General features: G+C 39.9%; 1 protein-coding gene across 6 annotated transcripts in view; it reads right to left on the reverse strand.

The window, feature by feature from the left end:
* DACH2 (dachshund family transcription factor 2) overlaps positions 1-23,641 on the reverse strand; it is a 242,414-nt gene that overhangs the window by 82,417 nt on the left and 136,356 nt on the right. For all 6 annotated transcript variants that reach the window (XM_064426485.1, XM_064426487.1, XM_064426482.1 and 3 more), the window contains exon 3: positions 1,004-1,135. In XM_064426485.1, coding sequence (XP_064282555.1) covers positions 1,004-1,135 — 132 coding nt within the window. The remainder of the gene's footprint in view (positions 1-1,003; positions 1,136-23,641) is intronic.

Below are 23,641 nucleotides of genomic sequence, written 5' to 3' on the forward strand. Positions count from 1 at the left end.
CTTTAGAAAATTAGTCTAAGACCTCCCAGCTGCTGCTTTATTGGTCTAATAAATTACCATTTTGATGGGAGGATGCACATGCAGCACACAGCAGGCAGGAGCTGCCTCCGGAGCCCGGGAATGCCGAGGGGAGGGCAGGATGCCACAGGCATCACTCTGTGCCTCTCTCTTGAACTGGCAATGGAAACCAACAAAATCTGTTCCCCAAGTGCCAGAAGTGTGGGATGCAGTAAAAAGAGAGGCCAAGGGAAACTGACTTTATTGAAACAGGTATCAGAGACAAAATGGATCTGTCTCATTCCAGGTTCCCTACACTGACCAAGGAAAAATCTCTTCCATTCACCTGGAAGGACACCAGCATAAACAAAGATTTCCTCTTGAAAGGATCCATTTTGACTTCACCTTTGAGCCCTGTTCTTGGGGAGCTGGGACCTGGGGAGCCTAGTTCAAATCTGTATCAATGTTTGTGTAGCACATGAACGTGTTCCATGCCAGGGCCTCCTGTCCAAGGTGACTCCAGCCACAGCCAAGGATCATCACAAACCCCCTGCACAGCTGGGCTTTGCAAATACCCATCCAAGGAAAGAACAAAATGCAGAAAAGCCATAAATTGGTGACGGAGCATTCCCTGCCTTACCTTTCTCCGGTGACCTGTGGAACTCAGGAGTTCCCACAGCCTGACCTTTTGGAAACTTTCCATCATTTACTGGAAAACCCCAGACAGTGTCAATGCCAATGGAGAAATCTTTTGTTAGTCCAGATGGATTTAGGGAGCACTTTAAAAGGTCTGTGTGCAACCCTAATGATGATGGTCCTTCACCAGTATTTTTCAAACAATTAGTGAAGGGAGCTTGAGGGGGAGAACTGGAGGAATATGGAGGAGTGAGAGCACTAGTTTTGATTTAGCACTGGTAGGGCAAAGCTTACAAAATACAAGAGCCCAAGAATCTGAGATCCAGGTGCTGAGAGCTCCAGGGCAGCCCAGGGGCACAGCATCCCTTACCTGCATTAGAATTGAGCTCTTCATTTTCTGACTCTGTTCCATTCTGACTCCCACTTCCATGAAGGCTGTTCATGGCCATAAGTTTCATCTTCTGCAGCTTCATAGCCTCTGCCATGGCAGCTGCTGTCAGACCTGGAAAAATATAAATAAATAATATGCAATGTCAGATTGTACAATGTGGCACTACAAATATGAACAGAACATTTCCTTTTCAGTAAGAAAAAATCACATAAATTCAATGGTCATTCTTAGTCCAGTTAAGTAATGCTAACCCTGAACACCATATTTGTTTTAAAGTCAAGCCACTTCAATACACCATTCTAAGAATTTTAAAAAAAAAATCTTTCATGTTTATTTTTCTTTTTAACATGTACAGCACAAGAAATATTTATTTAATGGTATCCCTTTTGATTATACTTTTAAATATAATTTCCCGTCACTTTGATCACCTTGTCACTTTGATCACTTTCTGCCTGACTTATTTAGCTGCAACAAAATTTCCACATGCAGAGTAAGATACAGTATTCGTTAATTTCAACAGTTCAAAGCAAATTAATATATAATAGCACAGCATTCATTGTTCTATTAAGCATCCAAATACTTTTTGTCCTTCTGGGAATTTGCTGATTTGGAGTAATATTATTGCAACATGAAAACATTACAGTGGAAATGTGTAGAAAAACAGAATTTGGATAATTACAGAATAAATCCCACTTTTAAGAGACCATTAAGACCAGCAGAAATTCACAGAATTAAGAAGGGTATTGGTAGAAGGTTTCGAAATTACTAAAACCCAATTAATTTCCAACAGTAAAAGAGAAGAAGCAGAGTAACATCAGGCTACAAGTTACCATAATTATCATTATATTTTTAATACAGATTATTTAGATTCCCAGGATCTTTTTTTCCTAAGTGTGAAGTTTTTAAGTCTTATCATTTTGGCTTTGTCACTAAATAAAGAGCCAGATTTTCTTCCAGACAGTACCAAATTACTTTTATTCTGGGCAAGATGTGACTGAAAATAATCTGAGGTTCTTGCATGAAAATCCAAGAGATACAGGCACAAAACAAAAAATATCTGTACAGGTACAACTGTTTATTCACTCAGTTATGGATTTAATGGGTTTATTCTTCCCTTCAGTACAGGACTTGCTTTTATTATTTGCTACCTAGTTCCACAAAATCACTGATTTAATTTATTAAAATCCATGATTGTTGTGGTTGTGGTGCCTGTTCTAGCAGCCCACTAAAATATCACACATCAAACCAGAATTAAATAATCTGCTTCTGGAAAGCATTGCTTACTGAGAGATTTAGATACTGATTAAAGGGAACTAATAATTTCCACACCCCATCCATAAATTACAACACTCTTCTAAATGCTGCTAAGAATTTGACATTCAGATAAGCTCTGCTGCTCCTCTGAAGGGCTGCACGAAGTTCTCATTATTTCAGAAAGATTTAACAAAGGAAGCAGTCCAGGACTGCATGGAGAGGGACCTTTTATCACACATGGATGCAGCAATTTGGTCAAGTTCAGCAAAGATATTCTGATTATCACCAATATTTTTGTCTTTTAGGTTATTTAATGCAGCCCTCACTTCACATAAAAGACCATTATGCTGTAATTTTTTTTCAACACCCTTTAAAGTTCTTTTACAAATGCTACAGCTTTTTCATCAAGCAGATATAAAATCCTGGTGTTTAAACTCCTGTTTTTATCTCAGACACTCTCACTTAATCCATCACAGAATACATCTTCAATGATAAAACTCTCCACACACTTTCTGGAGAAGATGAAATAGTCTGCAAACTTTTTCACTTTTTTTTTCTTAAGGAGAGGAAGCGGGATTGCTCTTTGAGTGAGTTTTACATCCTTTTCAGGAAGTAAAAAAAAACCTAAGCATCATCACAGTTCTGAGGAATTGACTGTTTTCAAGATTTCCAGGCACCTTTTCACTTGCTATTTTTAATCAATTTGCAAAGATTTCACATACATTTTAATGGTTACAAAAATAGAGTGTTGGAACATGGACTTTTTTTTTATTCTAACATTTTATCATTTTTATGTACCCAGGGATGCACAGATAAACCAATATTCCACTGTTTTCATCAGGGTCAGTATTTATACAGGTTCTTGATATATATTGGAAGCCATGAAATTTAATTAAATATGTAAAACAGTAAAGACACTATTTATAAGGAGCTAAATAGGGAATGGAAGAAAATTCAGATCTTTAGCAAAATGTTCAGAGAAATGACAAGAGAAAAAATTATTCAGGGCACTGTATTAAGGAGAAAAAAAAAGAAAAAAAAAAGAGAAATCTCCCAAAACCTTCCACTGAAGAGTTGTACCAGAAGTGCAATGAGGGCAGAAAGGTACCACGGAACAAACAGAAAATAATAAACTCAGTCCCCAAATCTCCACGATGCGGCCTGCAGAAATTAAAGGTAATTATTGTCAGGCGTTTCTGAGCTCCCTAACCAGACACAGCTGCCACAAGGACACCAGCCAAGAAACAGAGATGGATCAGAAAACTCTGCTGTGCCATCTGCCACACCAAAGTCACTCCACTCCAGCAGCTGAAGTTTGCAGAGTGAAACACAGCCCCAGAGCAGAGAGCACCAAGGTCCTGCACAGCCAGGCACAAGCCTGGAGACAGGCTGGGGTCATCCCCAAACTCAGGGTCTGCAAAGTCTTTATTCCCTCACTCACTTGCTCCCAGTCTGTAGAATTTCTTACTTGAACTGAAAGTCACAGACTCTCTCTGAGGCACTTTAAAGACAACGTACTATTTCTTCAGCATCCCTGAGAGATAACAAAATTGAGGCTAAAGCAAATGGGTTCAGCAGTAAGGGGGTGCTGCTGATTGAAATTATTCAGAAAACAGAAAACAGGCAGCATTGGCACAGTCTCCAATTAAGTAGCACCATGGTTAATATTACTGGAGCTATTATTTAATTTAACTATTAATAAAACTCTTCTATAATTGACTCAGCTCGGGCTAGCTGTGGAGAAGAGGGCTGTTAGTTCTGCTAGCTGTTAGTTCTTTGACTGACTTATCTAAGGATCTACAAAGAACTGAAGAATAATTTCCATCCTCTTGGATGAATCATTATCAACAGAAGAATCTCACTTAGAGCACCTCACTTTGAAAAATGTCCTGGGAACTGCTGTAAGGTTTACATCTGTCCCTCCACTTCCCCCTAAAAAAACCAAAAAAGGATTGCTAGGAAAACCCACGTGCTGGATTACACACTTCAAAGCTTCTGGTTTTTCCTGCCCATTTACACTTTGAATTTCCCTTTCTTCAGTTATCTTCTGCCAGCTGTGACCAGTCAGGGAACACCCAGGAAATAAACTGTAGACATTTGTTGTCAAACAGGGACATCCTTCACAGCACCACAGCACAGGATCAGCCTGGGACAGCCAGGAGGGTTTCCTGGCAAGGCTGCCCACAGCCCCACGGAGGGGCTGCTGCTCTCCAGGATCCCCAGTTACCTGGGCTGGCAGGGAGCAGCTCCTGGTGGGATCTCTGAGAGAGACAAGGAATCTGGGAGCTGTGTTCTTGCACAGGGACCCCATCCCAGCTGCTCAGGAGCTCCTGGTGTGCAAGGCACAACCACCAGCTGCCATCTGTGACCTGCCTTCTGAGAGCCCAGCCCAGCCAGGACACTCTGCACCCTCCCTCTGATGAATTCTGCTGCACAGCACAGGGGTTCATGTAATAAATAACCAAATGTTTACCTAAATAACCAAAATAACCCTGCAAGGATGCACCAACCACACTCTTCATGCATAGGTTGCACTGGAGGAAAATTCTGCAGTTGCATTCTGGACAGACAGATCAGGCCTGAGAAGGAAACCATTTTCAAATGAAGGGTCTGGACCCAAACCAGGGCCAAACTCCATCCTGGGGTATGAGATGAGCAGACACTCGGGGTCACCTCAGAGCCTGTGAGCCCCAGAGAGGCTCCTCCAGCCTGGTCTGCAGCCCACCAGGTCATTAATTGTTTACTCTCATACGCCATCACAGACTGCTGAAGGGTGTTCCTCAGTGAAGCCTCAGGAATTATTTCAGGAGAAGCAGCATTTTCCCTGCATGCCCCAAGGTCACAGGTTGTGTGCCGTGTCCCATCCCAGGGCAGTGCTGACCCACCCCAGCACCAGGGGACAGGGGACAGTGTCCCTTGCCCCCAGTAATGTCACAATTTATCCCTCAGCAAATACTTTCTGGTGTTTGGGTAAGAATCCAAAACTCAACTACATTCTGCTGGTGTCTTGGGTGCAAGTGACTCCTGCACATTTAACCACTGAAAATTGGATTTTGGTGGTGAATACAAGGGCTCTGAGCTTTTCAGGTGACCCTGAGTGTCTGCTAATCTCATACTCCAGCTACAGCTATTTTTTTCCAGTTTCCTGATTAGTCAGACTGTGCCTCTCCTTCATATTAGTTTGAAAGCTTTTCTGTCAAAACTGTGAACAAGTAAATTAACTAAAGGAGAACTATGAGTAATCAAATCCTGAGGTTTGCAATTAATTAAATGAAATGGTGAGTCAGTGAACTGAAAAATGGTTTTATATTAAAACAAAACATTTAATTAAATTAACAGTCAACACATTGCAATTAATAATATTCAAAAGGAAAAATGAAACCCAGTTTAGCTGTGCCATATTATTTCAGTATAACAGTCAAGCATTGTGCATTGGCTTGTTTATTATTTGCATTCAAAGCTGCTATGGGTCAAGCATGCTGTGCTAAAACAGCAATGATAAAATATCTGGTACTATGAAATGTCAGTATGAGAGACCATATTGCCAACAGTGAAAACAATCCTGAAACCTCCAACAAATTAGGCTTTCCAAGACTGAAAATGAACACTCACTTTAATTAAAATTAATAAGTGAATACATATAATATGCTTTACATTTCAGAATGCCTGGAAAACCTTACTAATTAATTAATTTTAAAAATCAGGCTGGGAAGTGAAGGCTTCTCTAGCTGAAATAAATCATCCATACTTAGTGATAAATATGGAGATAAAACCCAGCACTACACAAAGGACAGTGAAACTGAATTCTTGGATAAGAACAGTAAAATGCCCAAAGTCTTAAAGCAGTTTGGAGATGGGTCCAAACTCCTAAGTCTTGTTCCTGCAGATGTTTTCCATGTTTGTGAACAGACTCAACCAGCAGCAGCAGGAAGGTTTAGCTCCAGTGCATGTCCTGTTTTCAGTGGTCAGTGAAGGCACCCTGGGAATGGCCACAATAATCCTCCAGTGTGCACCAGCTGAGAGCCCAAGGATGGAACCAGTGAGTAACTGGTGAGTAACTGGTGAGTAACTGGGCACTGCAGGCTGGGGATGGATTTTGGAGAGCTCTGTGGTGGGCTGGGCTGTGGGAGCATCACCCCAGAGCCCAGGCTGAAATCCTGGACACCCCTCTGGCACTGCCCAGCTGAAATGCAGCCAGGAGCCAAGAAATGCATCACAACACTGGAGCTTCTTTCAGCTGTTCTTACACCTGCAGCCAGTTGTTCTGATATTACAATCATATTTCAAAAATACGTTCTTTCCTGTTTTGCAACAGGAAAACTGACAAATGACAGCAAGAACTGTGTTTGGTTTGTTGGTTTTTTTTTTGCTTTTTTTTTTTTTTTTTGAGGAGAACATTTGAAATTCTGGATTTATCATGCTGCATGATCAAGACAAAGGAGGAAACGAAGACTCCTTGATTTATCTTAATGGGGTTTGGAGCAACCTGGTCTAGTGGAAGGTGTCCCTGCCCATGGGAGGGGGTGGAATGGGATGACCTTTAAGGTCTCTCCCAAACCAATACGGGATTCTTGGATTCTCTAACCACATTCAGTTAATAAAAATTTAGAAACTACTGAAGATGATCCTCATCAAAACATTTCAGACAATACTTAAAAAATTTTGAGTGGCCTAACATTTTTAAATACCACCACATCAAAATGTCAAAAACATTATACTACAGCAAAAGAATCCTACTGAGGGGGAAAAACTCCTAACAAGTATTACTCATATTTATCAGGAATTGTGAGAAATTCATCCTTCACAGAGAAGCTCCAGTCATCTTGAAAATGTCACACTCTTTTCTGGAAGGACTTGATGCCCTGCTTTTGTGCAGTCCCTAAATATTCCCCCGGTAACTTCCCCCTGTGCAGCTGCTGGATGGGGACAGAGCCACAGACAGGTCCCTTCACCCCACACAGGTCAAAGGATGCTCCGTCACCACCCAGGCAGTGATGCTGGAAAAACACTGGTAATGTCATTTAAAGACTTTGCCAAATGCTCAAGGGATCAGAATGAGCGTTGCACAAATTTTTCTGAGTTCCTGACAGCTTGATTTTGCAATCCAGGTAATTTCTGTTTAACATGGTGCGCTCGCTCACCTCACTTTAAAATACAATTTCATGCAAAAGTTCACATGAGCATAAACAAGATTAAAACCTCCAAACATCAAAACATCCCTGCTACTCTGTGGAACAATTCACAGAAGCAACAGGTTGTCACTCTCTAATTTCACACTTATTTAGACAGTAGCAAGAGCCCCGATTCTTATGAAATCTGGGGCTCTGCTTTAAACACGGGGAGAGTTCCAGATGCTTTCATCCCACATCTGTCTCCATTATTTAAGTTTCTCGCCCCACTCATAACCTCTGTCCTGATCTTATGCTCCCTGACATCCCTCTGAAAGACTGGAAACATTTTTAATGTGAACATTTCCCATCAAGTACCTGGGATATTTCATATCCTCCATCCACACGGGGAGATGATGACCCAAGAGCTGCCAGACTTCTCGTCTAGACCCAAGGGGCTCCGTTAGAAGCAGACAGAAATGTTAATCCCAAATTTGTGCCCAGATCTGTAAGAGGAGCACTCCTGTTCAAGCTGATGCACAGCAAACCCAGCTGTGTATTTCACAGTTGGCTTCCTATCCAAAAAGGCACCTGCACCTCATGTGAAACTGAACTGCAGCTTCCCCTCTTGGAGGGAAACGGGAAAATCAGAACTTCAGAAAGCACTGAGGGGGTTACATTGCTTTTTTTTCCATAATTCTTACAGTGGGTCTCATGAGAATTGATTAATTTTCTGACATTTTCTGCTCTTTTTTACAATCACTGTCATGAGAATGATTTGTCAAGGCTCTAATGCGTAATACTTTTAGTATTCTGCACTACTGTGACCTTTACCTTCTTCTGTATATTTGATTGACTGACCACCCCACTTTGGATGTACAGCTTTCAGAAGATGGAAGCACACACCAGACACAGCAGCCACTGAATTATCACTGGAAAAATCACAACCCCTTGATAACTTTTACATTCTTCAGGGCAGACCTGATGCAATTTTAGTCATGTCATTGAAACTTTTTGACACAAAATGGAAACTTATAATATGGAATGTATTTAAGCAGTGTTTTCAAACATTAAGAGAGCGAAAAATATATACATAAGGACTCTGATTTCACTAAGTTAAATTAATGCTCATAATCACCCAAACTCTCAAACTATCTGCTTATGCTTTCATAATGCTGCCACAGACTAAAGACTGCAGTTCTATGAGACAAGGACTTAAAAAATTAAAAATTAAACCAGAAATGTGTCACATTACCTCCCTGAGAGCAACACAAAATAAATTCCATTTACAGGAAAAAAAATTAATTCCAAAGTGCTAAACATTCAGAAGTCACAGGAAAGAATGGTGGTTACCATCAGTATCTGCTTCTGACTGGAGGACTTTGTTATCCATTTCAGAATATTCTTGGGTTCCTGGGAACCTAAAATTATGTTATGAATATATTAAACCTCACAGTCCTCATATTGATCATGCACATTCTGTTACTCCTCTATAATCACAGAAGTCTGCCATGGTGCACGTGCTGCCATGTGAAATCAGAATTTGCTGTTGTTTCTTTTTTCTGCACATTTATTCTTTTCCCATTACATCAGTTTCTGTGAGCTTCAAGCACCTGTCCATAAGCAGTAATGAGAGAAGGGAAATGGCAGAAGTTTTTGGAAGTGCTTTCAGCTAAGTACCAAAAAGTCTGAAAGCTTATCTGGAGCTGGCACAAATCTCTTGAGTTTGTAAAATTAATTGGGCTGGAAGGTCTTCTGGGAATAAGGATATCTTTGTGAGTGATTTCAAGCTACTTCCTACTTGTGACAGGAAAATACCATACAAATATTTGTTTTGTATCAGATGACACATGGCAGCTACATCCCAGCTGTCTCAATCCACACTTTTAAAATGGTGTATTTCAAGGATTTTAAGTGAATGGCGAGTTCCACAAATTCATCATGCTGAAATACTTCACAAAAAAACCTCAACACACTGCCAGGCCCAGCACTGCTGGTAGAGACTGGATTGTTAAAGTATGGTTTGCAAATTTGTAGAGTCATCCCCAGCATTCTGCTGCTTCCATATAAACCATTTTCAGGACTCTGCCAGAACACAAATGGAATGCTCTGATCACACACAACTCTTGGTCACTTAAGGCTGAGAAATCTGTGGTCAGTTCATAAAACCCACAAAAATATCATGCTGATTTGAAGCACAATAATCTAAGCAATGAAAAGAGAGAACCCAGACACTCCTCTCCAAATGGCATTTAATTAGCACAACCTCAAAAGATTCAAGTTTGAAAGCAGCATCACTTAGGAACAGAAATTCCAGGAATGCTCTTCTGAGACCTATAACCACTCAGCAATTCTGGCTGTTGAATTAAAGCAAAATATTCATGCTTTAAGATCATTTGAAAACCCACAACTTACTCACAGTATAAAATATTTGGGCATGGCATTAGGGGATCTCCAGCTTCAAGCAGAACCTATCACATTTAACACTTACTGTAATCAGACAAAATATGTAGACTGTAATGCACAAATGTAATTTTCCTGGAATAGCCAATCCCCAAATGAATACTCCATTAATTGCTCAATGTAAAATAAAATAACATTTGGGGGAGCAGGGACCTCTACCTCTTCAAATGAGGACTCCACCTACTGCCACATTATGATCTCTTTACACACCTTTGGCTCAACAGCCCTGTTGGGTTTCTGGTTTGTTTCCCATTTCAGGGAGTGGAAAACCACATTCCCCCAAAGGAGTCACAGCCTGATCTCCACACAGTGCTCAGGAATGCAGATTTGACACCAAATCCCGTCCACCAGAGCTGGCTGTGCCAGGAAGGACCCCGTGGTACCCTGGCACTCAGGGCTTGAACCACGAGGTTCTCCTCTGGAAGAAGGAAATGAGATGTTCTCAATGAGTTCCTTTCAGTTCCAGCAGGGTCTGGACAATCCAAAGGACAAAAAACCTGAGGAAGGACAAGCTCCCATGCAAAGCTCCAACCCGCACAGGAATTCCAGGGGCAGGAGCTGCCCAGGCACCTCCCAGGGCTGCGCTGGTGCTCTGGGCTCCTCTGTGAGAGGTGATGGATTTGTGCAGCCCCAAACTGCACAGGGAAAATGAGGAGGCTGCCCACAGGCTGCAGGACCAGGTTTAACTCCAGGGAATGTTCAGAGCACAGGTAAAGAAACAAAAGAGCCCTGTTTTCCTCTGGGGCATGAATGAATGACTATTGATCCCTCTGCCAGAGCATGAGGAATGTGATTATGGAGGAGTGGGTACCTTTACTTTCTTTTCTTCAGCATTTTTTTTACTTTTGATCATTCTCTGTTTTTAAGTTACTTTCCTACAGCTTTGCTGAAGCTTATTCATGCACATTTACTTGCACAAATAACATGGGAGACAAGTAATTTAGTCCCAATAGGTTAATATCACCTTTGTTTATGAAGTTATGCCAGAATAGCTATTTCCATTTTACGCTGTGCAAGGTAAAGAACATTTTTCAAAGCTGAGACACTGACTGGAAGCTTATTTTCTTGTTCCAGGTGGTGAATAAAAATAACACGTAGAAGATGAACTACACCATTTTTAAAATCTTAAAGGATGTGTCTCTACTCATTGGTCAAGCTGAATTAACTTCCAGCCTCCAAGCCAAATGCAGGCTCGAGGAGGAGAGGAATAATTTAGTTACTGAATTGAAACACTGAGTAATCTAAAATTATGCAAATATTCTCTTTGCCCTTGCAAATCTTTACATACGAACTCCACTGGTCTTCACTCCTGAGTTTGCACCAGTAAAGCAGTTTCATTTCTTCTAGAACTATGGCAACAAACATTTTTAGCTCAGGTTTTGTGCAATTATTTCAGTAGTCAAAGTATGTTCAGATTTTAAAATAGATTCTCAGGATTTTTAAAATTGAAATGAAATAAATTTACTTTAAAAATAAAGCTGCATTTAATATAAATGATGTCCAAGACGTACTGAGATATTTTTATTAAATTCACTAAAATACTGCAGGTATCTTTCATCCTGCTTTTCCAGAATTCTACATTACATAAGTAACCCCTTGCAAGCATTCCTTTTACAACTATTGTACTCTGCAGTCCTCAACCATTTCTCAATATTAATACTGTACTTTTTGCAGCTGTTTAAGAGTTGAGAGGCTTAAATCTACTTTAAGGCATTTCCCACATTGCTAAATTCATTATTATAAAGTTATCCAGGTAATATTCCAATGTATTCCCAGTAAACACTTAACTCTGGTTTTAGAAGCTTAACATGCAAAACAACTGTCAATTTTGAAGTTTATTTAAAAGAGAAATACTGCTTCTTCTATAGATATTCCTTTTAAATAAATCTTTTCAATATTTATCTACTATATCCTTTAATTGACATTTCCCTAACAGTAGCACTACATTGATAAGAATAGATCTAACAGACATTTATCAATTAGTATCTGAGCAGCTCAGTATGCTAAACAGAAATCCTAACTGTAATTTTATTCCCCTGCATATGTTCAGGAACTGGTATGTATTTAGGAAAACCTACTCACTTCCCTGGGCTGAGGATGGATGTGACACAGACTCCCCTAACGTGAAGGAACTTAAAGATGACCAAGAAACTTATTTATATTCTCTTCAGGAAATAAATAATTTGTCCTTGCTTCTTTCAAAAAGCCACCAAACTGCTCAGACTTGAGAAGAAAATTAACCCCTTTACTGATTAATCACTAGGCAGCTTTGACTGCTGAAGAGAAAATTGTATTACAAATGAACAGCTACCTGTTATCAAATTACAAGGCATTTCCATCAAAGGACCCAAAAATGCAGCACATTGACCAGCTAACCTGTTCCCACTGACCTGGGGGGATTTTTCCAGTTAACAGCTTCTGAAGAATGCTGCCTTTTGATTCTTGTCTCTGACACAAAAATGATTGTCCCATTTAGCCACTGCTCTATCACATACATCAGAGAATCCTATTTACTCACACGCTACTGGAACATTAAAACACAATACTGTGATTGTCTCTGGAAAAAAATTCTAAAGATTGACTTTTTTACTTTTTTTTTTTTTTTTTTTTTTTGTAAAGGGAGTAAGATCAAAAGCTAACTTTAATAGATGTTTGACTAAGGTCACACTCCTAGGAAATGGAACATTGAAGATGAAAGAGAACAAATAGATTTGGGTTTTGATCTCAGCCAAATGCATTTGGCATTGTTTAGCTTTTATAAAATACTTCAACTTTAGGCCTTATCTGACTAAAATGAATTGGTTGAAGGTTTCAATAGTTTGGTAAGACTTCAACATGTACCAACATTTGGAAAAACATCTGAAGTATCTGACCAGATTTTTTTTCTTATTGGAATGACATCAGGTCAATTCTAAATACTTAACTTGTTGTTAAGGCTAGATGTATATAAACAATTTTAGTAATGTATTTTCCTAATTTTAGGCCAATTTAAGAGTTACCATCCACTAATACTCTAAAATCAGAACCACTGGTACTTCTAGGAAGAATTTACAGGGAAAAGTGTAGAGCACTGAGAAAAGGTATTGGAATACTCAATTCAAAGAAGCAACTGTGTCCCTAACCAAGAGTGCAGATCAGATCCTTTTCCCAAATTATTTCACAGTTCTTGGGGACATCCACACTTGTAATCTAAACAGGAGCAAGAGAGGAATGGATTACAATCTACAAACTATTACTTTCAAATTTGTCAGCAGTAATGGTGTTGCTAACTGAAGACAACTTGCTTAATTAAGAAAAAAGATGAGATAACACTCATTAAAGCAATATGCTTAAATCATTACTATTTCTAGAAAAAAATTATTATCATTAGCCACCAGAAGAACTGCAGAAACCTCTAAACCAATTGGTAGGCTACAAACTTTCCAAAGGAGTTCCATGCGCCCTGATAAAAAAAAATCAGTGATAGCAGGAAATGGCCCAACCCCAGGGTTCAAAACTGCCTTTTTAGTGTTTTGATGAAAATGAATGATTTACACCACAAACTGTATCACAGTAAAAATTACTGAATCTGAGTTATGCAAACATTTGTCCTCAGAAGCTCTACAGAAATTATATAAAGGGAAGAATTTCCTGCTCTTACTTTCAAATGATTCCATCACTGTATTACAGCAGTGATAAGGAGCTGATAAAAAAGCTGAAATATTTCTAAAGACACAAAGTCAGGCATTTATCACCATGAAATGTGACACACCTAACCAGAAGCCCTAAAAGTAAAGTAGGGAAGGAAGAGGTGATTCCCCCCACATTTCTCTCAGTGCCTTTCTCCAGGGCCACTTAAAGCCACCCCAAAGGACCTCGGCCATTCTCTCTCCCACCTCCAGCCACAAATTCAACCACACCCAGGTTCTTTCTTTCTTTATACTCACTAGTTCTTAAAAAGGGAAAATATCTCAAACTTCCCCCTCTTTTGTTTTAGAAGGACATGGCCTATTACACCTTTTGCTGTTATTTATTGCTTTCTGTACCACGTTTCTGCTGCTGAGGCAAGAAGTGATTTGCTGAGCCCACCTGGACACTGAGATCTCTGCAGGGCAGAAACCCCACTCAGCTGAGCTCTGACCCTCCCAGGCACAGCACACCTGCACCCAGCCACACTGCAGCTATGGCACTCTCAGGCATTACAAAAATGCACCTTTACTCACTAAACCTAGCTGCAGGATCACAGCACACATCACAAAAAAACCTGGTTTGTTCCTCAGCACCTCAGTGCACCGTCACCCAAAAAATTACAGCCTCATCTTCAGATCCCCCCCAGCCTCCAGTGCCAGCCAGCACTGACTGACCCACACCACTGCAAACCTGAGGCTTAAAAATCCCTGCCTCAAACCAGAAGGGCTACTGACTGACAGAAAAATAATACAAATCTAAAACAACTCCACTCCAACACAGAAGAGCTGCTCATCAGTGTTAAAATACCTTGTTTTCAAGAACAGAAAACAAGGATGGAAACAAGCTGGATATGAGCTTAGGTGTAAACCTAATTTTAGCTAGGCTGCTGTCCACCCCACATGGAGGGGCTGTATTATATATATAATATGTATATACAAATAAGTAAATATATTCCACTCTTAACAGTTTGATGATCAACATCCAGTGTGGAATTCCTGTTTCTCCTGAGTTTTATTTCTCCAGGCATTGAAAATTTTTCATTCTCCTTGAAGCCAGGAATATTTTCACTTCTCTACCCTTAAGATATGAAGCCCATGAAAGTTCAGTAAAAACTTCCTTTGTTTTAGCAGCTGAACATTTGCTATTCTGCATATCCCTCAAAGGACACAAAACCCTACAACATTAATTATAGAACACATTTAGGCATCACCAAAGCAGGTCTGGGTCTCATTCATTTCACTGTTCAGCAGCACAAATCTGAATCTTGTTTTTTACACATTTCCCAAATAAAATTATCTGTCTAAAGATTAAACTGTGGAATTTGTGGTTACTGGGCTTTCCAAAGAAGCTCAAGAAAAATGTGCTAAAGGACAGAAAAAAAATTGCAATCAAACCAATTAGTAGAATGCTATACAAGTTATTCAGATGTATGGTAAATGAAGATATATCTTCAGTCTTCCAACTGTTCTGCTGGTAGGCTCAAGTTTCAAAATATTGTGCTTCTTAAACAATGAAATGAATAAATGCTTCGTAATCTTTTGTGTCTGGTTCTGTGCAAGAAAAGGAATTTTTTAAAAAAACAAGAGTCCATTTATGGATAAAAATTAACTTCTATCAAATAAAAAGCCGACGACTACAAAGCAAAAATCAGAGCAAATAGTGCTTGATTAATTTGGTTCTTAGCAGGAATATAAAAGGACCAGCCTGTGGAGGATATCATAAGACTGATTTATATTACAAACCCTGAACTATTGAGGTATATGCTTATATATCACATTTTATAAGAGGCATCATGGGATCACACCATCTGGTACAGAGACATCAATAACTGCACCTTTTACAAAATAACAGCCAGAGACCGAAAATGATCACGGCGAGGTTTTCTTTTGTTTTCTTTTTAACTATGGAAATTTCCCAGTGAAAAACGGGAGCACAGGAAGGTGCAGCAGGAGCAAAGCCCAGCCCTGGAGGGGCACAGGGGCCCCACTCCCCCAGACCCTGCAGACACGGACAAGGGCAGCCACATTTACTGAAGACATCATTATTTTACTCTTGTCTGGATGATTAAATATTTTTGTCCTTGAACAAAAATATTTAGTCTCCAGTTGTAAGTGCAGAAAACAAACTCCCAGCAGGAAATGAGTTATTCTTCCCTTCCTGAAAGAACTCGGAATATGATGAGCATAACACCACCAGTGATGGGATGAAATGGTGTTTTAAACTGTAGAAAGAACAAATCTATTATGAATAATTCCTACCAGAAGCCCTGGAAACTGGACAACATACTGACAGTTCTTGTTTTAAGCAATGAAAACAGAAAATTAGGAAGGAGATCTGTACAACTGGATTTCTACTGGATTTACTCACAACTTCCAGTTTCACTCACTCACAGGTGCATAAGTGCAGATTCTTGTCTTTCCTTTTTGGCCAAACTGAACAGGAGGCAAAGACGCAAAGACGTGCTGTCCCCTGACACATTAGGATTAATTATGGGGAAAAGTAAATGAGAACTATTTCATCTTCAAAGTGCTTTCCTAAGACATTAACATCTAATAACAGTATTAAAGTCGCATTATAGGTCTTTAATCTGTGGCAGTAATAATGCTGTCTAGTTTAATAAAAATACTCATTAAAATAAATATTTTGGCTATTCACTTTTAGGAGTTTGCAAAACTGTATTATTACCAAGTTGAAGACACTTTGGGATAGTTCAAGCTAAATTCTGCAAGCAGCACTGCTGCAGTAACAGCAGCTTGGTTCCCTTTCCTTGCTTACCCATGATCTCCTAGAGAAAAATGAAACCAGCTTCATCGGGATTTCTCATGACAATACTTTTAAAAAAGAAAAAAGCAACAAAATTGTCATGTATCTTGAAAGCAGTAACTAAGTAAATAATCACAAAGAAGCAGAGCTCAGGGATTGGGCACATCTACAAACCTGCTAAGGCAGTACCCAGCTCACCCAGAGATATTCCTCACCAAATTCTCTTGGAATTCCAGCAGAGGGACCAGCTCTATTTCCAAACTGCAATAAGATAATTGCTGTTTCACCAGAAATTGAATCTTTGAAGCAGGAGCTTCATGTCACAGATTCCTGGCCCAGCCAGAGTGACACAAGTTATTGGTACCAACTCACTCTGGACACACTGACACATTTCATGAAACAATTCACTGCTGAGGATATTTAAATGGTAGTAAATAATGTTCACTGCTCTAAGAACTGCCCTTTTAATTTGCTAAGGAGTTTGAAAAGGCATCATAACTTCTTGCTGGGTTACATTTACAAAATTGAGTGTCAGCTTCCAAGTTTTGGGAGCTGTGATAGTTGAACATTCATCTGCAACACTGCAGGCACAGCATTAGCCAATGAGAGATTAATTAATTAAGTTGTTTACCAAAAGTAAGAAATAAAACAAGCATATTTTTGCTGCTGGCTTCACAGAAAGTGCAATCAGCATTTTCAGAGTGCAAGGTAGTCTCTCTTTGTGATTGTTTTTGGCTGGCTGACATTCTCTTGCCAACAATGTGTTATTGCTTGCTCTTTTTTTTAACAATTATTAAACTGAAGTAGCTGAAAGGCTTCTAAATAATATTCCAGCACTGTCTGAACTCAGCACTTGGAATTCCCCTGATTTTGTTCTATGAGCTCTATGTCTCCTCTTTACCCCTTTTTCCCCACACAGCACCTTGGTACGGGGGCAGATGAGAGGCTGGATAATCCCAATTACAGGTGATGGCAGATGAGGTGAACTGGTACAAAGAACAATGCCTTTCATTTGAGATTTCTGCTCTTTATCTTTCCTGGAGAGCTCATTCCTGTTGGCTGGACTGGTGTATTTGATGAATGGGTCAGCAGCAAGGGTCTGTGTGAGCAAATGAGTAAGATGCACATCCCATCCCTCAAACCATAATGAAAATCTTTATGAGATTGGATTCATGCTTTGAGATGACATGAGAATATGGTCCTGCTTTTTTACATATTACAATTTAGTTATCCAGTAACAGCATGAAGTGCCAGCACCAACCATTCCTGAGAGCTGGGAAGGTAACTCACACAGGGATATCTTACAGAGACACTTAAATTAACTTTTAAAACTCGTAAAACAACAGTAAGACAGACTTTTGTAATCACAAGTGTTCTGACAATCTTCTTGAAGCAACACAGCTGCTGCCAAAAAAGCTGGTTCCATGGGCATAAAATAATCTAAATTGACACAAGTTGCTCAGTCCTATTTTTTTTTTCTTAATTAGCATGTAATGAGACCACAGAACTGATCTACAAGAAATACCTGTCTGTTTCTGAGAGCGAAGGATGACATTATTTCTGCTTAATTTCCTGCACACATACTCACACCTCTGTGTTGCCAGAACTGACCATATTTACCCAGGTGGGATCTTCCTTCTCTAAACCTCACTCTTGCAAACTTGTTATTAATGACTAACTGCAGAAAAAGTTGCAAAGTTCCCCTTGATATCTTGTGAGAAGGATCAAGATGAGTCTCAAAAATTTCTCTCGTTAAAGCTGTTACAGAGGTTCCCCCAAAACAGTTTGTTATCACAAAAGTATTTCAGAAGTTCTTGGTGAGTTTTTCATAGAAATTTATTACCTCTAAAAGCTGTTGGTTGATAATTTAGTGACATGAACTGAAAATTATTCAGGAAAATCATTCACTTTGCTCAACCCATGTTGTTTGCTCAAGCTTGTGTTTCCTCAGCAAGGCCATTGATTGATATAAATGATATTTAGCAGCTGGAGATTCATTCTTTCATTCTTTCTTTTTCATGGTGGAAAAAGACCTAATTTTCTTTCAATCATTAAAAGCCAAGAATAACTATACCCAAAAGAAGGTGAAAAAGTACAACAAAAATACGTATCAACTGCTATGGTCTGGACAATGAAATCCAAGAATATGATGAAGAATATACACAATCAGCACATAATTTATTGATTGCCCCTTCTCCAACGAAGGGCCATCAGCTAGTTTAAAAGTAAAATTACATACTAAAATAACAGCGGAGAGAGAAAAAAAATTATGAGGGTCATGCAAGGGGAAAAAGATGTATCTTCAGCAAAGATTTTTAAATGAGATGGAGAGTCAATGAGGCAGAGAAATGCAGGAAAGCCCTTCCATGGCAGAAAGAATTGCAGAAAAGCAGGATCTTTTAGCATTAGCAGTGAAATGTGTAGTGGCAGCATGGGAAAGAAAAGGAAAAAAAGCAAAGCAGACACTCCTGAAATAAACTGCCCTAATCCTGCTTTTTAGAATATCTATTAATTTCATTAGCATAATGGAAGTTGTCTGAAAGGCCAGACAAAACCAGGAGAAGAAAATAAATGGCTTGTGCTAACAGATGTGCTCACAGGTTACACGGCTGCAAAGGTGAGCTCCAGTTGTGCCTAAGCCATGGATCACCCAGCCCTCCCTGAGCCTGGCAAACCTCCTCCCCAAATCCCAGTCCAGAGCCCCTCTGAGCCAGCCTGTGCTGCTGCCACCATCCCTGATGTCACTGCTGTCCCTGCCAGGACCTGCCCGGTCACCGGGTCCAGCTGCTCGCCGCACTCGGGGTCAAGGCAGGAAAAAAGGCAACAGGTGAAAGAAAAAGGGCAAGTGCTTGACCACAGAAATGAAGTTCAAAGGATTTGCAGCAGTAGGCAGAAAGTTTAACATGAACGGGAAAGCAAAAAGGTCGTTTTTGAACAGCATGAATGAATAAATAAGTAAATGCTGGGATCATTTGCCGGGTGTGGGATGAATTCTCCATCAGAATCCCTGAGCTGGGGCTGGCTGTGCTCCTCAGGTACTGATGGAGCTCAGCTGGAAGTGCAGGCTTCTCCCAGGTGGAATTTCCCAGCCCTGCTGACACAGGAGGGTTTCACACATGGACACATGAACAGTGAACAATCCCATGCAGCCCATCAGCAATCCAGGCCCACAGGCTGCCCCTGCACTGCAGATTTACCCCACAGAGTGTAAACTTCCTTGTGGGAGACTCAGAATTATTCCTTAGAATATGGCATCATTTGTGTACCATGGATGTAAACAGACTGCCTCAATAATTATGTACACAAACAGTTATTCTGGGGTTTTAATGCTTCGGTGAAATATAAACTTTTTAAGAAAAAATTATTCTGATGGTTCGTTTAGTTGCACATGTCCCCCACAAACATATTTCTCTAGAAAAACATATTTAGAGCAGGCAAGAAGGTTTAAACCTGCACCCTAATGGCTGGTTTGTATAAAATGTGTTAAACCCTCATGACCACAGCAGCTTTCTGGTGCCAGCCCATTGCACCCCACCAATTATTCTGTGTTTCTGTGATTCTGTAATCTGTGAACTCTGCACTGCTGAGGTCACAGAAGTGTTCAGGTCATCTCCTCATGCAGTGCTCCCTCCTGACACACACAAGGCTCAGCCCCCCAAACACTCCAGGTGAAAATCCAAATACTAAACAAGAATAAATTCTTTTTCTAGAGAACTTACTGTAGTGACTGAGAATATGGTACTGATTTATATATAACTTTTCATAACAATAACCTTGCAGATGTATTTGAAGAGCAGACAATGACAATACCAAACTGAGCTGTTTTCAAACATTGCTTGAATGTTTTTCCTTCGATTGTCAAGTGCAACAAAGTAAAAAAAAAAAAAAAAAAAAAAAAAAAAAAAAAAACACAAATTATTCAACTGTGAAATCGTATTTAAATCTCAGACTTTCTCTGGCTGTCAGAACACCTCAGCCCAGTTCCAGAGCAGTTCCCAACCTGCAGAATTTGGATGTTAATTCAGCTGTGAGCCTGCCCCAGCCTGAGAGCGTGGCCACAGGGAGGGCAGTGTGGGCCCAGGACTGCATTAGCCAGGCTATGAGCAGCTGATGAGCTGTGCTGATTCATTTCCAGCCAGATCTACCTGGAGATGATTGGGTTTCAATCCTTGACCTACAGAATTTTAAGCATCGCTTCACTCATATTAGAGATTTTGTATATAGACAAAATACAGATTATGGATGACTTCTAACTCAGCAGGAACTAAAGTCCCTTATAGTCAAGATTATTTATTGTACTGAAGATTTAACAACAAAATTTTTTTAAAAATCCTTCCCAACTCAACTGTAAATTAAGTTGGTAAAACTTATTGTTGTTAAGTACATAAATAACTGAAGTGGGAATGTGTACTAGAATTTAAATATACAGACACCAACAGTTTCTCCTATGAATTCTTCTATCAGAAATAAGAAACTCCCATTTCTCATGTTCAGTCTACTCTCTCCTGTTTCTTTCTTTCAGTGAACAGCTCATACCTTGTTTGTTGGAAAAAGCCCAAAAGAAACCTTAAAATTATAAATTACCATTAGATTAAGTAGAAATTACAGCACCACAAGAAATCCACTGAGTGGCTGAGGTTGGACAGGACCCCTGGAGGACCTCTCCCATTTGAGAAAGTCACCTGGAGCAGATTGCCCAGGACAGAGCCCAGGTGGGTCTGGGGGCGTGCAAGGATGGAGATTTCAGCCCAGGGAGCTGCAGTGGTCACCATCCCTCCAGGCAGCTGTGCTGCTGCCCAGCTCTCCTTGGGCTGGTTACTCAGTCAAACTGAAAATGAGCACTGAAAGCAGGCAAAGCTATTCATATTACAAAGAAGGAAGAGCCACGTTATTGCAGAAAAAACACGCTGGTTTAGCTAATGAGCACAAACAGAAAAACAGAGCATGGAGGGTGTTCTACCAGCTCTCACCTGTGCTAGAAGCACTAACTCACTTCTAAACGTCTGTCTGTTTACACCAAGAAAATGCAGATTTCTTGTGGAACACGTGGGAAAGAACACTATCCCTGCCACTGAGCCATCACTGCAGCCACTGTCCCCATCTTTGTCACCAGCTCTGACACTTCCATGACAGGAGAGCACAGACCCAGAACCTCTGCTCTGCCTTGCCAAAGTCATCCCTCAGAGTTAACCCTTCCTCTGCTTAGAACAATTAAAAAATCCCTACAACTATAACTTCAGATGTATTTGTTGGCAAATGCTATCCAGTGAGCATGCACCAGGCTTGTATTTTCCTTTCCCAGAAGGAAGTTTCTCAAGCACATAAATAAGGTCAACAAATGTTTTAGGTGGCAGCAGAAAAATCAAACTCACCCTTTGTTAATAACCACTGTGTTAAAATAACACCACTTTTTTTTTTTTATTTCAAGTATGAGTATTTACATGACAAAATAGGTTATTTAATTCCACGTACTTAAGTTGAATTGTGATTACAGTGCACTAACTTGTGGTTATCCTCACCATGACATCCCTAAATGAGTGACAATGGAAAAGTGCTAAGAACACATCATGCAAACAAACCAGGAAGGCCCAACAGCCAGAAAGCAAACTAAGCAAACCTGGCAATACTTAAATATCAAGTAGATAGACTGCCACAATTGCTCAAGAGGAAATCAAAATTAATACCAGAAAATACTATTCTAGAGTCAAACAAGAATGTTTGTAATCAAACTTATTTCTTATGCATTTGTACTAATATTTGCATACACATTTCTGTATTCATATATATGTGTCTATATATATAGATATATAGATATATATCTATGTGTATATATATGTATGTGTGTATGTGTGTATGTGTATATATATTTTTAAAATCTTATCTTTGGTTTTAACCCCACAAAAAGAGAAACGGAAGGAAAACAGACTGCATTATAACGGAGCTCAAAACAGCCACCCTGCCTTTATGATCCCTGTGTGATATTCCAGGTCAAGAGCTCCAAATTTGGGTTTCACTTCAAATGGCACAAGCCCTGTTTGCTCCCTGTACCTTGGGGCATTGATGAGCCAGAACTTTGTGCAGGTAAAAACCTGGGCTAGGAAAGGCCCACCTTGGAGGAGGAGGAGAAACAGCAATTGGAGGATGTCACAACTGTACCTCCAGCCCCTTTAGCTTTCCACATGATTGTTGCAGCTTCAAGATTCCATGTTACATCTTTAATTGTGGGCATTTAGCAGACTGCCTCTTATTATTAAGATACTGCTGAATTTTATTGTCAGTGTGGCCACAGGACAAGGCTAATAATTACCAGCACCAGAAGCAGCTTGTGGTTTTATATTACATTGAGGTAAATTACACTGGAATTAGAGTGGATTACTTTTATCAAATGGGGAATAAGCTGTTAATTAACTCCCTGCTGTAGCAATCTTTTTCTGAGCTTGCAACTGTTATTAGCTCTAGATTAAACTGTTGAATTAATTTCCCACTTACTTACTATTTCAAGAGTTTTTAATTTACCTGGCAGCAGTTTTAATGGGAAATTGTATTAGTGAGCATAAATTGTTTTTGGGAAGGGTAAACAGTTTGTGATAATGTTTATTAAGTCGTTTTGTTTGAGCAAAAATATAATTGCAGTTTTAATTAGTGCATGCTTGTTGGAGTATTAGGTTTGAGATTACATTATGGCATTCTGAGGAAACAATCGCCCAGGTAATCCCAGCATTTATGAGTGAGAGCAAAGGGAAAAGCTGGGTCAACACTGCCCGGCCCTGGGGGTGCACACAAACACACACAAACACTCAAACTCACACAAACACAAACACTCAAATTCACACAAACACACACAAACACTCAAATTCACACAAACACACACCCAAATTCACACAAACACAAACACTCAAATTCACACAAACACACACAAACACTCAAACTCACACAAACACAAACACTCAAATTCACACAAACACACACAAACAAATTCACACAAACACACACAAACACTCAAATTCACACACAGACCTAAATTCACACAAACACAAATTCACACAAACACACACCCAGACACACACAAACACACACCCAAATTCACACAAACACACACCCAAATACACAAAAACAAAAACTCACACAAACACACACCCAGACACACAAATCCACACAAACACACATAAACACTCAAATTCACACAAACACACACCCAAATTCACACAAACACACAATCCAGCAGGTTCAGAAAGGGGCCAGGTGGTCTCTGAGCTCTCTGCCCCCCTGCTTATCCTCTCCACTGCTCTCCCCCACTCACCAGGCCCCCTGTATTTTTCTCTCTGTAACAGAAATTCCCTGCTCATGAAGGATTTGTAGG

This window comes from Passer domesticus, chromosome 7, assembly GCF_036417665.1.
Source record: "Passer domesticus isolate bPasDom1 chromosome 7, bPasDom1.hap1, whole genome shotgun sequence".
Taxonomy (NCBI): domain Eukaryota; kingdom Metazoa; phylum Chordata; class Aves; order Passeriformes; family Passeridae; genus Passer; species Passer domesticus.